General features: G+C 36.7%; 1 protein-coding gene across 1 annotated transcript in view; it reads right to left on the reverse strand.

The window, feature by feature from the left end:
• The window catches only part of LOC122814129 (polycystin-1-like), a 1,441,736-nt gene that overhangs the window by 769,774 nt on the left and 655,330 nt on the right, over positions 1–16,632 (reverse strand). The window contains 1 exon segment of the mRNA XM_044086744.1: positions 11,969–12,265. Within this exon segment, the coding sequence (XP_043942679.1) occupies positions 11,969–12,265 (297 nt within the window).

Consider the following 16,632-nt stretch of genomic DNA (forward strand, 5'->3'; position numbering starts at 1 on the left):
CAGAAATTGCAGTTGTGACATTTAAACATCCCTGGTGTTCTCACTGACATATGTTTCATTTCAAACCAGGATTTAAGGTTCCTACCTTTCTTATATGTCACTGCTGGTATGGTACCTAACTTGGTGGATACTGTTGAATCAACCCCAAAAAGCTGCCAGTTTTTCTGAATGATAAACCACAAATTAGCACTGTCCACTGTGAACGTGGTGATGAATCTAGGAATATCTATCGTGTCTACTTTTCTAAAGCCCACATCAATCTGACCAACCACTGTGCTTGCAAGTGTAAACATATTCTCCTTGTCTCTCACTTGCAAAAGTGGCACATAAAAGTTACTGTTCCTTTTTCACATTTTTGAAACCATATCCCATAATGCAAAGCATAATTGCACAGCAGGACCACCTTATGCATGTTATTCTCGTTATACACCCATACATATGCCTACTGTTACGGTATATCAACATAAACTATCCCCTGTTATGGCACGTACTTGGACAAACCCTACCACCGACAGTGGCTGGAGTGGAATTGTTATGTTTAAAGCCCTTATGTAGCATCCCTTGTGGTGTATGAGGTGTTTACCTTGTGGCCCACAGCAGTACACACAATTTCTACAAGCGTTACTATGCTCAACAAGACATCACTACATAATACCTTTTCCCACTGTCTGCATTGCATACACTTTCATTAATACAGAACAGGCACTACATATACTAACATACTGAGTGTTCTACATACCTTCTTAGTGGTCCGAGTATACGATAATATCTGTGTTTCTCCTTTCCTCTTTAAATGGTTCAATGGTATGAGCATATGGTTTGAATGTATGGCAAGCCATCATTTTATAGGTGGACACCTGTAACATGTGGTATCCTGCCACCAATTGGTGTTCCGGAGTAAATTATTACATGCACATCAGCTGTGCAGCTACTCCATTGGCCAATTACATGGCAGCAGTAGAGTATAATTGAATTATCCACTTGGGCATTGTCCTTTTGCCCTACCTTCAAGGGAGACGGTCTGGATGTATTTTATTGTGATGAATTGCAACAGCTATATGGAGAGATACAGATACTTTGAATTCATGTCCCCCGTGGATTGTGTGTGACGGCTAGAGTAAATAGTTCTACATGTAAGTGTAGCTGTTATCTCAACCGTCTGAAATGAGACTATTGCAAACAAAACCTGTAACATCAGCGTCTGTTCCATTGTACAACAACAATTTCACATGGTGCCATTACAAGTGTGTCTCTCACAAGCTATGTTAACACTTCTGCAGATGTCATTGAGTGAATGGATGTTTGTGATGTTATTACAGTCTGTATTGCAATTGTTTCAGGTGTGGGGGAGATGTAGGTGGGTGTACATAGCAGATAAAGGTTTGTGGGGACTGCATTTATACATATTCCATATGTGTGTGGGGGCCCATTCCCTAATTGAAGACCTGTCATTTAGTAGACTAATACTATGGTTATTGCAGGCTTATTCATTAAACCATTGTTAATTGGTTCCTATATAGCATGCAGGTGATGTTGATCCTTCAATCCCTCCGAAATACATCGATATGTACTGAACTGTTGCTATATGAAAGCTGTCTCGTGTATTTCTGTCACAGATATTTGCACTCATTGCAGTTGTGTTGGTGACTCAAACTCTTTGGCTTGGTTGCCACCTTTTCAAATGGCCATAGTGGGACATTTGCAGGGCACACATCAGGGTTTAGAGGCCGACACATACCCACTGTCAGTACAAAGGATAGAACTTACTTTTGCCCTAAATAAAACCTTATTCCTGTAGCACTTTAGTTGCTTATTATGTTTCTTGTAGAATTTATGTATTTGAGAGACAGAAATAACTATTTAATGCAATTATTACTTAATATATGGGACATCATTATGTCCTACAATCTCGGTACATTTGCCCTTTTTAATATTTGTTGTCAGGACACAACTGGCCAAAGAGGGACTGTCCCTCTCAAAGTGGGACAGTTGGTAACCGTATGCCTAAGGCCGGCTATGACCACAACTACTGTAATAATCTACCTCCGAGTTAGCAAGGACAGACCCATGATGCAAACACACACACACACACATATTACAGTCCCACGGAAACACACACCACACTCTCAACATGCACTTACACACACTACAGCAATCGGAACAACACTTAAACACAGTACCTACCTGGACCGCAGCACCGGCAGCAATAACTAAATGTCCCTTAACATCGTGATAATATTACTTGTGGCTCTAGTGTTCCGGTACTGTTGTCTTTCGGTCTTTAAGCCTCGTGATTACACGTGTCAGTATGTAAAGCATTCGGTAGTTGGCAGTATCCTATTTATTTGTACCTCCATGGTTGTGTACAAGTCGTTAACCTGTCTGTATTTCTGTATATATCGACATACATCTCTCTATCACCCTTTCTATCCCTATTAGATATATATATATATATATATATATATATATATATATATATATATATATATAGACAGGGAGAAGGAGAGAGAGTGTACACACCTTTCGTTGGGTACATGGCGGTGTATTCTGTTTGCTGAACTCAGCCCTTTTGTGTTTTAACCTGTCACAATACACACCTGCCATTGGTACATCTCGGGTAGCTTAGGGGTAGGTGATTGTGTACATGGTTACGTGTTCTACTCCTGCCAATGGTCATTTTACCTCTCAGAGCAGGCACTGTTAGTACAAGGGTGAATAATGCTGGTTTCACCTATTCTGGACATATTTGACCGTGATCTGCGGGGAATTCGGCAAAGCTTAGACCTGTTTTGCACATGTCCTTGCAGTCATGTTTAAATGATGCTTACCATCACGTGCCACCGCATAAACCCACTAACATGTGCTTACACGTGCTCTAATGACCTACATCCAACAGCCATTATTCGTGCCATCGGGATTACGTAATGGACCTTGCAGGACGTGGAACCGGGTACATACACAACATAGTCAGTGGCTTCACCACTTGGTCATCTGGTGTTTGTACAGGTGTTAATGGTGTTTTGTATGTGGACTGTACTACGGCTGTTCCTCCATACTGCAGCCAAATGTGTAACTTAGTTAGTTTACATATGGATGATACCAATTCATGGTATGTTCAAGTAATGTTTAATGGATGTGCTCCAGCACTGGGAATCTATGTCAGAGTGAGCCACACACTGTAATGTGCTACACCTTTACACAACTATAACTGGAGAATGATGGGGTGGCAGATACCTGCCATGGGTACTCCCCATGCTTTGGCACAACATCCCTAATTACATTATATGGAGGCCCTCATTAACACATGGGGAATCCATGCAGAGTAGGTGGGGAACAGTGGTTACACACGTGGATCCCGCAATTGGCTCTGCTCCACAGAGGGACAGTTGGTTAATCGATGGGGTGGCGATAGCAGACACATTTTGCCTAGGCTGCTGAATGGCCTCTGACAATCGGGCATGTGCCTACCGATGTACCTAGGAACCTATACATACAGTATCAACATATGCTGTTAGCTTCGTTTACTGTTAAGGTGTTGACTTTCCTTGTTCCAATAGCTGTTGTGTGTGCAATAGTCGAGGGCTGCCTATGTAGGATTCACACAGTAGGCCACCTATACATTACAATTTGCAGGTGGTCGTGTGTGTGTGTGCCATCTGTTTTACTGTGTGTGCAGGTGGAGAAGTGTGTCAGTCCGTAGGGGCCTACACTGTCAGTGTATGTGCTATACGTTCCCTCTTTGTCAAGGCATGGGCATATTGGGCATGCTACCATCTGCCTACTGGGGCTGGCATAGGTTGTTCATGGTCTGAATCCCTCTGTGCCTGTGATGGCCTTGGCAATTGCGGTGGGCTGTGAGGGCCTTCACCATTATGTCCCTGCTGCTGCTGTTTCTGCAGGATCATATTATGTAGCATGGCACATACTATGAAGATGTGGGCACACGTGCCTGGAGAGTACTGCAAGGCTCCACCAGATATGTCCAAACAACGGAACTGTGATTTCAGCATCCCAAACACATGCTCTATGATGATTCTGGTTTGTGTGTGTGCCTCATTATGGCATTCTTGCATGGGTGTGTGTGCGTTTCTGATGGGAGTCATCATCCACTGCTCCAGTGCATAGCCAGCATCCCCCACAAGGTGGCCATATGGGATGTCCCCCCTGACAAATACCTGATACAGCTGTGAGGCATGCCAGATGTGGGAGTCATGGTAGCTTCCAGGGCTGCCAGCACACACATCCATAATAAGGCCCTGGGTATTGCACATGACCTGGAAGTTGATGGAGTGGTATCCCTTGCAGTTTATGTAGCGCCTACCATGGTCTCCGAGTGGTGACTTGATATGCATGTGCATGCAGTCTATTGCACCCAGTACCTCCAGGTAGTGTGCAACATGGTGGAAGAGATGCATATTGCTGACCAACTCCTCCTGAGTTCGGGGGAAGTATATATGCTCACTGGCATGTGGTAACATGGCATCCAGGAACTGGTGGACTACCCTGGATGCTGATGCCTGTGAGATCCCCATGATGTCTCCAGTTAGCCTTTGAAAGGTACCTGTGGCTAGTATCCTCAAGCTTACACATACCTTTGTTTCCACTGGGATGGGTTCTCCTCTGTTGTTTCTGGATCTCAGGCGTGGCCGGCACAGCTCAACTATTTGCTGTATGATGTCCCTGTCCACCCTGTAACGCTCTACTGTCTCCAGATCATGTAGCCCCTGGTAGGTTACCCTTGGTCTGAACACTCTTCTTCTCCTCCGGGGCCTGAAGTGGTTGTCAGCATCATGCTCTACAACACCTTCAGTCTCCAACACATGCTGATGAATCACAGCTATGGCAGCTCCCAACAAGTACATTGTAAAAGTTCCCCGTCTGTTTACACCAATGGTGCAGTGTTTGGGAATACACAAGTGTGTGTGAGGTGCCTTCACAGTTTATACTATTGTGCTTTGAACACTGATGATGACATAGGGTGTGTATGTACATTTGGAGCTGCAGGGTATCTTGTGTTTTACCACAGATACTGCTATTGTGCTGCCTTTGGTGTTGAATTACATTTAGCTGCCATGGATTACCTCTTGCCCTTGCCTCAACTTTTCTTAACGATTCCCCTCCCATTGTCTGGCATGCATGCAGCAGCCTGCTTTCTTGTTTTGTACTTTCCCGAACCAGGATTGTCTTGCGAAATGTGCTCTATTGCCGATCTACTGCAGGTTTGCTTTGCTCGGCAGTTACAGTTCTCTTTTCTTGCCTTGTTAGCTGCCGTCAATGGCCCACTGTGAGTTAATAGGTGTTAATTGCTCAGTTGTACTCCAATTACCCTACTGCGGCATTTCCTTATTGTCTTCCCCTAAACTTCCTTTTTGGGCTGTGGTGCATGGCTCGTGAGTTCGCTTACCAGGTTTCGGGCATGTTTTCATCCACGTACACATGCGCTTTCGGGCACCATGTGTGCTCTCAGCTGAGCAAAGCTATACCTACATCCATGCCCCTGTCCTGTGGCTTTGCTTAGTAACAGGCAGCCCGGATTTGCATTGCTCCAATGTGCTTACAGCTGCAGTGGCACACGCCACTGCTGATGTCATGTATTCCTCCAGACCACTCCTCGGTGTTGTAGCGCTGCACCGTATTGTATATCCTTAGGCCAGCGGGACGTTTGCGATTTACTATTACTTGCCTCATTTGCATGGCATTGACTACTAATTCATAGTTACCATGCCAAACACTGTCACAGGCCCTTAGCAACCCTTACAGCTTGGTTGTGGTGTAGCATGCATACCACTGACTATTATGGTGAAATCATGATTTGTGTTACATTGCTATTTTATGACATTTGTATATATTTTCCTTGTGTTCCCGTTTGCGCACACATGCCCTACAGTTGTACTTTGCGTTACTGTGGCCATGACATTAAATATTATTTTTTATTTGTTGTGCATCTTTTCTTATGCCATTGGCTGTATATTTAGCCATTGGCATATGTTAACTTTGTAATACATGAGTCTGGTCCATGTCCAAGGCTCCGATGTTCTGGTTTTCAACATGTAAACCGTTTTTTTTTTTTTTTGGTTTACATTTCTGTAGGCTTTTATATTTTATATTTTTTATTTTTACGTCACTTCATGAATCGCTATGTACCTTCATTTGCATGCTGCAGTACTGCGCATGGAGTGATTTGCATACCTACACCGGGAGTTGCGCAAATCTGGCGTACGCTGGTAGTGCACTTGGAATTGGATCTTACCTGAATCGCTCGGTGGCCATATTTGGCGTTATACCGCCTACGCTATGCCTGTGCCTGGCGCAAGCTTCATGAATCCCGGGGAATGTTTTGCTTGTGGAAAGATAGAACATGTTATAAGAAACTGTGAGGTAAAGTGTTATAAATGTAAAAAAGCAGGGCATTTGGAGATGGAATGTAAATTTGAAGCAACAGAAGGAGAGCACGAGAGGGTAGAAACATTAATGGAACTGAGTTAAGAAATGGAGTCTGTAGACATAGATAAAAAAGCAAGAGGTGTACAAATAGAATGTGAGGAAATAAATAATTTGCAACATAAGAAAGAATCATAAAAAATTAGTAATGGAAGTTTTAATTTTAATAAGGGAGAAGAAGAGTCTATACTGCCTGATAATGGAAATATAAAATGGAATTTAATTAACCAAAAAAATTCTATAGGTAAGAGTGTTCAAGAAAGAACAAGGAAAAGTGTAAAGGATATAATAAAGAAAAAAGAAATGGAAATATTAAGAGTAGTAATGTATTAAAAAGTTAATGTTTTGTGAAGGGTACATGCATTAAATGCTAATAGTTTAAAGCGTATTGTAAGAAGAACAGACATTCTTGCATGGTGTAAGACCAGGGAAGTGATATTATTATATTAGAAGATACATGCTTTCTAGTAAAAGATACAAAGAGAGGTTATTCAACAGGTTGAGAACAAAAAAGTATGGTGGGGAAAATGCAATTTGTAATTTTGGGAGAGAGAGAGAGAGAGAGAGAGGCATTTTCAGGAATAATTATTTTATATAAGGAGATAAAAGTTTTGGATATTTCCTTTGCTATTGTTGGTCAAACTATAATTCTTGATGTAAGATGGAAATAACAGGGATTTAGAATTACAGCAATGCATGCGTATGTGATAAAAAAGAGAAGGAAGAGATGTTTAAGGATATAATTCAATATGTAGAAGTAAAAATGGATATAATTGTGGTAGGAAATTTTAACTTTAATAAGGTAGCAAAAAAAAACATATGATGTTAATATGTTAAATATTATAAAATAAGAAAATTTACATATTTGGAATATGAGTACTTGGCCCTATAGTAGAGGTGAACATAAAATGGAAATATAAACGAAATACAGATAGATATCCTTTGGTGTGTGCGACCATGCATCGATAACTGGAACAGGATTATAAACAATACTTCTTCCTTAAAAACAGTTTTATTAATGTGCACATGTAAGCGCTTTCACAACAGCTTCGTCAGACCAAACAGCACACATTTACTAACACGCCCTTTATATACTCTAGGCAATGATGACGTGAACTAATTATTAACACTATGTTAACCATCATTACCATAATTCTTAAAATTTTTACATTTAAAACATCCGTTTTCTTGATTTTATAGACCTAGATGCAATGCAAATATATAAAGAAAACCATATGTGCTGTAAACAAGTCTGCCGATGTTATCATATTACATCGGAATCTATTAAAACTTACAAAATGCATTTTGAAAAAAAACAAAAAACAAATATATATATATATATATATATATATATATATATATATATATATATATATGTATGGGTCCCCTTCACATGGTCGACAGTTCATATAATCGACACTCATTTGGTCGACAGTTCATTTGGTCGACAATCAGATTTGCCCCCTTCCCCAATGTTGTGCAACCCTGGAGTTGATATATATAGTTGGGGGGGTGTGGGGGGCGAAGCCTCCCACCTAAAATGCTTGTCGATCAAATGAACTGTCGACCAAATAAACTGTCGACCATATGAACTGTCGACCATGTCAGGTAGACCCATATATATATATATATATATGGGAGCGCTACAGAATCCTGAAAGCTCAAAATCCTGTAGCCCAAAATCCTGAGACCAAAATCCTGAAAGTTCAAAATCCCGAAAACTCAAAATACTGAAAACACAAAATCCTGAAAACACACAGGATACTTATTCCAGCACAAGTACATGCAAAAAGAAATAAAACACAAACTATATTACTGTTTTGCAAGTATAAGCAGAGGGCAAGCCCTACTGCGATGGAGACTCTGACCCCACACCGCTACTTATATATATCAACTCAAGATTGCACTTAGTTTGGTGAAGTGCAATCTCGATGGATATATTTAAGTAACAGGGGTGGGCACACCTCATTAGAGTGCAGAGGCTTGCCCCTGCATATAATTGAAGAGTAATATGTTTCTGTATGTACTTGTAGTGGAATATAGTAAGTGTTTGTATCCTGTGTGTTTTCAGGATTTTAAGTTTTCAGTATTTTGAATTTTCGGGATTTTGAACTTTCAGGATTTTGGTCTCAGGATTTTGGGCTTCAGGATTTTTGCATGTACTTGTGCTGGAATAAGTATCCTGTGTGTTTTCAGGATTTTGTGTTTTCAGTATTTTGAGTTTTCGGGATTTTGAACTTTCAGGATTTTGGTCTCAGGATTTTGGGCTACAGGATTTTGAGCTTTCAGGATTCTGTAGCACTCCCATATATATATATATATATATATATATATATATATATATATATATATATATGAAAAACCTTATTAATGGGCTTTCAAAATTGGTTTGAGGGAAGCTCTCTCATTAAGCCCATGACCTCTGTCTGCTCTAAATTTTAAAATCCATGTAATTTTCCTTTTTTCTGTACTGTTCCTGATATCACCTTGCCTAATAATAGGTAATACAGCATCTATAGCCATAAATCTAAATGTATGCTGTTTGCCATACATCATAACATGTTTGGCTAAAGCATTATTATGATATTGTACTTTGATGGCATACAAATGTTCTCTAATCCTGGTACGAAAGGACCTGTTAGTTTTCCCTATATAAAACGATGCACATAAATCACATTCTGCTAAATAAACTATATTCGCTGTATTGCAGTCAGCATCTATTTTAAACTTATGAGATTATCCAGTATCTGGATGGAGAAAGTACCCTTTAGTATTAATATAATTGCAATAATTACAATGTCCACATGGACTAGTTTTCGAGATATTGTTTGAAGTATATCTACTTATATTATGACAAAGTAATTTTTTGAGGTTGGGTCTATTTTTATATCTAAAAGATGGTTTATCACCCACTATCTCCTTAAACTCATCATTATTAGTGAGTATCTTCCAATGGTTGTTAATTATATCAAAAATAACTTTGTTGTCATTTGTATAATACATCGGTATCTTTATGCTCTTGATATCTTGTCTTACTATACTATCATGCTCAATTCTATTGGAAAAATAAGGTGCAGCTCTATCTTCCCTCAATACATCTATGTCTACAAGGCTATTATCAATTTCCACTTCTTTATAGCCTCGATTTAGCAATCTATTCTTAAAATCAGTCAAGGCCTCACGATAACCTATATCAGTGGCATTTAAATGAGAAATTCTCATGCCCTGTCCCCTTATTATGTTTTTAAAATGTATTGGGGGTGCATACTTCATCTGTGTAATAGATTGTTTCTATGGCATTGCTTTCTATAGACACCTGTATTGATATACACATCCATGACTCTTTCTATATACACATCTAAATATTCTATATATACATTGGAATAATTGTGTGTAAATTTCAAAAAACTTGTCATTCCATTGATATCAAATACAAATCTCTCCAATTCTTCCACCCTCCCATTCCAAAGGAGAAAGACATCGTCTGCAAAACAACGATAAAATAAAACATGTCATTTGTAAATATCATAATTAAAGAGACAATTTTCCTCCCAAAGAGCCAATACCATGTTGGCGTAGCTCTTGGCACAAGAAGTGCCCATAGCTACGCCATCACATTGAATATAGAAGTTCTGTTCAAATACAAAGATGTTATTTTCTAAAATGACTTCCAGAAAGAGACAAACCAAATCTATATGTTTATTATCAATGTCACCATGCTTGATTAAATATTCTCTAACTGAGTCTATGCCCAGATTATTGGGTATGACTGTAAATAATGACTGTACATCTAAGGTGACAAATAGAATATCTGGATTTAGCAGATGAACATTCATAAAACTATGTAGATCCAACAACAATTGTTTGGTATCCTTAAGCATGGTGGTGTTCCTATCTAATATTGGTCTTAAGACTTTCTCTACGTACACTGAAAATGGTTCAGTGCACCATCCTTTACCTGAGACAATAGGTCTCATTGGTGGATTGAGACTGTCCTTGTGGACTTTAGGTAAACCTTGTATAGCAGGAATCATGGGAAATTCCACCAACAGATAGTCACCTAAGTCTGAAGTGATGTCAAAACTTTTAAGTCGGCAATTAAATTAAATAGCTGATATTTGATTTCTTCCACTTTATCACTATTTATCAGTTTATAGTGTTTATCATCACTTAACAACTTAAGCATAGCTTCATGATACCCTTCTTAGTCCATCACTACAATGGGACCTCCTTTATCTGCTGGCCTAATTACTATGGTGGAATCATCCCGTAACCTAGCTAGAGCTGTTCTATCCCTAAATCTAAGATTGTTATATCTATTATAACGTTTATCTGATTTACTAACACTATAATACTCATGTAGATCATCCTCCACCATTCTATAGAATACATCTATCAATGGATGGTTATTGGGTATATAAGTACTCGGTTTCCTAAAACAAGGTTTCTTTTCATTAGACGACATACCAAATTCATGCTGTAATAATACATTTCTCAGAAACATTTTAATATCAATTAGTACATCTGCCAAATTGTTGGCACTCAGAATAAAACTCAAGCCTTTATTTAGAACATTAATTTCTTCACTATCTAGTGTCCTTCTTGAGATGTTCAAAATTAGGTTGTCTGTGTCTGTTGCCACATTCTCTTGAGAGTCTGACTGGATTGTCTCTCTATTGAATGTTTTCACTTTGTCCTGCCACGACTGGCAGAGCGGTCTCTCTTTGCCCCTTTCTCCATGGATATGGGAAGGGGAAATTGTGGAAAACCCATAGGATTCTTATTATTAACAGGAATTTTAGGCCTAACTGTTTGTTGATTATTAATCAACATGTCACTATTACCATCCTTACTACTTTGAGAACGATCATCTTGCATGACCAAAATAGGAAGGGTGTGGACATGCGAATTTTCATTCATTTTATCTGCTAGAATATTAGCACCAGAAGTCACATCCATCTGTCTATTATTAGAATGGTTAACATCATTGTTAACAGCCATACCAGTTGTTACAGAGATATCAGATGTCTGAAAGGGAGCATTCTGTGCTACATTCACATTACCCATTTGCTTTCTGTTGTATGAAAAAGCAGCATTAATTCTCCCATAGTTATTTTGTCCCATTTCTCGATTAAATCTAGGCCAAGTTAAAATCTTTGGTATCTCTATTACTTTTGGTGCACTTTTGTTGCAATAGGCGCCTTTCATAAACTAGGACACCATCTAACACAGTACTTAAAGAACAATCTACTATAATAGACGAAAAACGATCATATAGAGCTTCCTGCTACTTTAAAATAGAAACTTTAAGTTTCTCTTCTTCTGGTTTGAAGAAGTCAATAAGTAAATTAATATAGTTAAAGCTCACCTCTAAATTCAGTTTTGCCAACTGGCTAGAAGTTCCGGATATAAATCCCCATATGTGGGTTTCTTCAAAATTTTAGGCCCCTTGGCACTATCCTTCTATTGACACAGAATTCAAAATGTTGTCGCTGTAACTGGAGCCGTTTAAATTTTAAGGAATCACCTTCCAGCTTATCCATGGCTAAGTGTAGCTCTTCCAGTTCTGCTGTGTCTTCTGGAACCGCTAAATTGCCACAGTTAGCCTCATATAGGAACAGTGGATTCTCCTCATTCCTGATGCATGCCTTAAACTTCTGCAGTAGGCTTTCGCCTCCTCCATGTAGTCCTGTTGGTTGATTCTCTGTTAAAACAGACCTGATTGGTCTATGTATTTTGGCGGCTATCTCAATTCTTCTAGCTGGTTCAGGAGTTCTGTAATCTAATTCAAGATTACCGTTAATACCGGAGCCTTCAGCCATGTCTCCAGCAAGTATATAAAAAGTCAGTAGAGTAATGAAAAAGAATAATACACTCAATGGAGTAAACGCCTCACACCAATAAACAAGTATATACAAAATACAGATAGATATCCTTTTGAGTGTGTGACCATGCATCGACAACTGGAACAGTATAATATAGTTATTTTTTCCCATTTCTTGATTAAATCTAGGTCAAGTGAAGACATGGCCTTCCTTAAAATCTCTGGTATCTCTATCAATTTTGGTGCGCTTTTGTTGCAATAGGTGCCTTTCATAAACTAGGACACCATCTAACACAGTACTTAAAGCACGATCTACTATATATATATATATATTTTTTTAAAATGCATTTTATAAGTTTTAATAGATTCCGATGTAATATGATAACATCAGCAGACTTGTTTACAGCATATATGGTTTTCTTTATATATTTGCATTGCATCTAGGTCTATAAAATCAAGAAAATAGATATTTTAAATGTAAAAATTTTAAGAATTATGGTAATGATGGTTAACATAGTGTTAATAATTAGTTCACGTCATCATTGCCTAGAGTATATAAAGGGCGTGTTAGTAAATGTGTGCTGTTTGGTCTGATGAAGCTGTTGTGAAAGCGCTTACCTGTGCACATTAATAAAACTGTTTTTAAGGAAGAAGTATTGTTTATAATCCTGTTCAAGTTGTCGATGCATGGTCGCACACACCAAAGGATATCTATCTGTATTTTGTTTATACTTGTTTATTGGTGTGAGGCGTTTACTCCGTTGAGTGTATTATTCTTTTTCATAAAATGGAAATAGCCTACTTTTTAGTTTCTTCAGGATTGCAAATTGTAGAAGAAGGGGTTTGGGACACAGGTATTTTGGATCACAGGGAAATCCGGATTGAATTGAAAAGTAATTCTGATTACATAAAAATGGGAAAGGAAATAAAAATAATTAATGAAATTAAATAGGATGATGAAGGGGAGATGGATATACTGAATTTATGGCATGATCATAGAGTTTTTTATAAAGATTGGTCAGAATGGTGGTGGTATTTTAAACAAAAATATAAAAACTGCTATATAAGTTGGGAAAATATTAAAAGAAGGTAGGAAAAAATACAATATGAAAACTTAAGTAAGGATACATTTGTTAGTTTAGAAAAGAACAAAATAAGTTATTTTATTAAAGAACATGAATTATATGATTTAAATAAGAAGAAAATAAAGGACTTGCTGTATAAGCAAATATATTTCTAAAAAGGAAAAAAGAAAGAAATCGCACCATATTTGGGCAAAGGTAATAAGGGAAATGACAGTATCATGTGGCAAATGAAGGCCATGGCAGTTATATTGCACAGTACACAACATAAGATTATGGAAATAGTAGAAAGGTATGTTAGAGAAAGTTTTAGAGGACAGACAATGTAATGTACTAAGGAATGGAAGGTAATTTTTTTTCAGACAGAGATAACAAAGAATTGAAAAAAAAAGAATTAAAATGGAAGAATTAGAAAGTATTTTAAGGAAAGTAAATTTGGAATCTGAGGCATTTCCAGAAGGAAAATGGTATAGAATGTATAAGAATATGACTAACTCAAAATAAATATATTTTTAAAAGTGTTAAATGAATGGCTAAAAAGGGGTTCCAATACAGTGAGTTGTGTAGTGATATAATTAAATTTATATGGAAAACAGTGATATGTATGAAATACAGATTTGAAGACCTATAGTTCTTAATAATACAGCTTATAAGATCTTCATGAATATTTTACAAAACGTACTGGAAGACAAATTAGGTAAGATTATCAATGAAAAAAATATGGTATTAAAGTTAAACAGTTCAGAATTTGTTGTTGGTAATTAGAGAATTAGTGGATGACATTTTAAGCAAAAGGGTTCAAGCAAAGTTAACGGTGGGCAATTTAAGTAAAGTTTTTGATTCAATTCAACATCGGACATTATGTAGAGTAGTTGACAGTTATATGTGGCAAGATAAGAAAAAATGTTTGTATCACTGTGTATCCATTAAATATAGTTAAGGTGCTAATAAATGGTTGGTTTAGTGTGGAAATTATGCTTGAAAAGGGTATAAGACAAGGTCACCCATTGAGCAGCATTATTTTTGTGTTAGTGATGAATGTGGTTTCGACACACATGAAATAGAGAGATGAGGGACATAGAATATATTACTAATGAAGGTGTAACTATCCCAATTATGTTAACATATGCGGATGATATTATTTTTGTTAAATCAGAAAAGAATGATTAATGTGATAAATTATTTACAGGATTTTATACAAGAGATAGGCTTTTCTATAAATAAAGAGAGAAGCCAAGGTTTAGGTTATGAGGGCATGTTAGGAGGTATTACACTTAATATGATGGGTATAAATATATTTGGACTAAGTTTTGGAAAAAGGGAAATATGAGAGCTATATGGGAAGAAAAATTAAATGTCATGAAAAATATGTGTATGTTTTTAAGACTTTTAAGTTATCTTTTGATTTTACTTGCTCAAATTGAATATTTAGCAAATGTATTTAGTATCCCATTGACATTTGAAAAGATATTCTATAGTACTATTTTTGCATTTATTTGGGGATCAAGACTGAATCCAATAAAAAGGGGAATTTTGTATGTAAAAAAGAAGGTAGTTTGGGTTTGATAATTTCAATAGTATATACAGCCTCTTTACATTTGTATAAAGTATTAAACATTTTGAAGGATGATGATAATTCTTTGCTGGTGAGAATTTAAAAACTAAATATAGTACTGAATGATTGATTTTTTTGAGTTTTAAGAGAAAGAGATTATGTGACAATGATGAAATTAATAATTAAATGCAACATTTTGCTTTGGAAATTAAAAATCAATTAAATCAAAGATGAGATAGTTATGTAATCATAATATTATGGATAAATATTTTAACATTTATCCTTGAAAAGAAATGTGGAAAGAAAAAAGAATTGCAATTAATGCAATAATGGAAATATATATAAAAGTATGTGGGAATGTCAAGATATTTATGGAGACTAATGATACAAACATTTCCAGTAAAAGCAAATATGCCTTACAAAATTAAAAGTACTAGAAACTGCAGAAATCAGTGAACATGTTTTCTTAGATTGTAAAAGAGTTAAAATATTATGGAAAATGTAATAGACTTGAACTACTTAAAATTATACAGATACAAATCATCTTAAAATGGATACGATTGAATATGGACATTTTAGGGATATTAAGAAAATTTATGTTACTTACCTATGAACCTATAATAGAATTGCTAAAAATGTTTTGTATAATTTGGCTGATATGAAACAAAGAGTGAAGGAAATCATGTTTAATGAAAATTGTGAAAAACTGGGATTTACAAAGCTGTTTAAAAACTAAGATTTTGTGGAAAGTGAGTGGGGGCCCAATAATGCAAAATTCGTAATTCTGTATAGTAAAAACACATGTGATGTTTCATGAATCTGCTTGAAAAATTGCATTTTTGTAAATAACGTGCATATTGTAAATAAGATAAATTGTATATATATGCAATGTAAATAAGTACTATATAAATAAAAGACCCCTACTCATTGCAATGCCTGTGGTCCATACAGCCAACAAGCATTAATGTGCTTATGCTCCATTCCTGGCACAGTGGTGGCTGGGAGAGTGACACAAACCATGGAGGAAAGTGTTTCAGATGTTGAGGCAAATGCTAGTGAAGAGAAGACTTAAAAGATGGATTTATATGCTGATTTGTAAGAGTTTTCCAGGCTAAGATGTTTGAATCATTGGGAATGGAGGAGCAGCAATTACAGTTACAGCCCTCCAGTCAGGAGGGTTGAATGATGATTTATTGGAAGAGTTAATTAATGAAAAAAGAACCAGAGTGGAAATGAATTGTCTTGGGGAGAAGAAATTGAGTGGATTAGGGAAGAAGAGGAAAGCAGTTTGTAGAAAATTTCATTTGCAGATGTTGTGAGAAGGAGTGTAAAACAGAAAGCAAAAGAAAAGAAGAAGAAGGAGCATGTGGATAAGCAGATGTATGTAGTATGTATACAGGGCAAAGAAGAAAAAACATTGGGCAGGTATGAAATTTGGGATACAGTTGTACATTTAGGTACAAAAGCTCAAGACGTAAAATATTTTATTTTATTTAACGTTGAGACATATTTTGACTTATTTTTGAAACTGATATGGGATCAGACACTTTTTGTGGGAAAAACATTGAAAGAAAAAAAGTTTCCTTTAAATAAATATGTGATTCAAGCATATTTTGAGAGACTTAAAAGAAAGTGAATATACAATTCCATATAGAGACTGAAAAAAGAGACTGCAAAAGATTATTTGTTAAATCATTTTTGTTCTAAAGTGAAAAATACTGTGTAAATGT

The sequence above is a fragment of the Protopterus annectens genome, chromosome 10.part0 (assembly GCF_019279795.1).
Source record: "Protopterus annectens isolate FY-2018-M chromosome 10.part0, PAN1.0, whole genome shotgun sequence".
Classification (NCBI taxonomy): Eukaryota; Metazoa; Chordata; order Ceratodontiformes; family Protopteridae; genus Protopterus; species Protopterus annectens.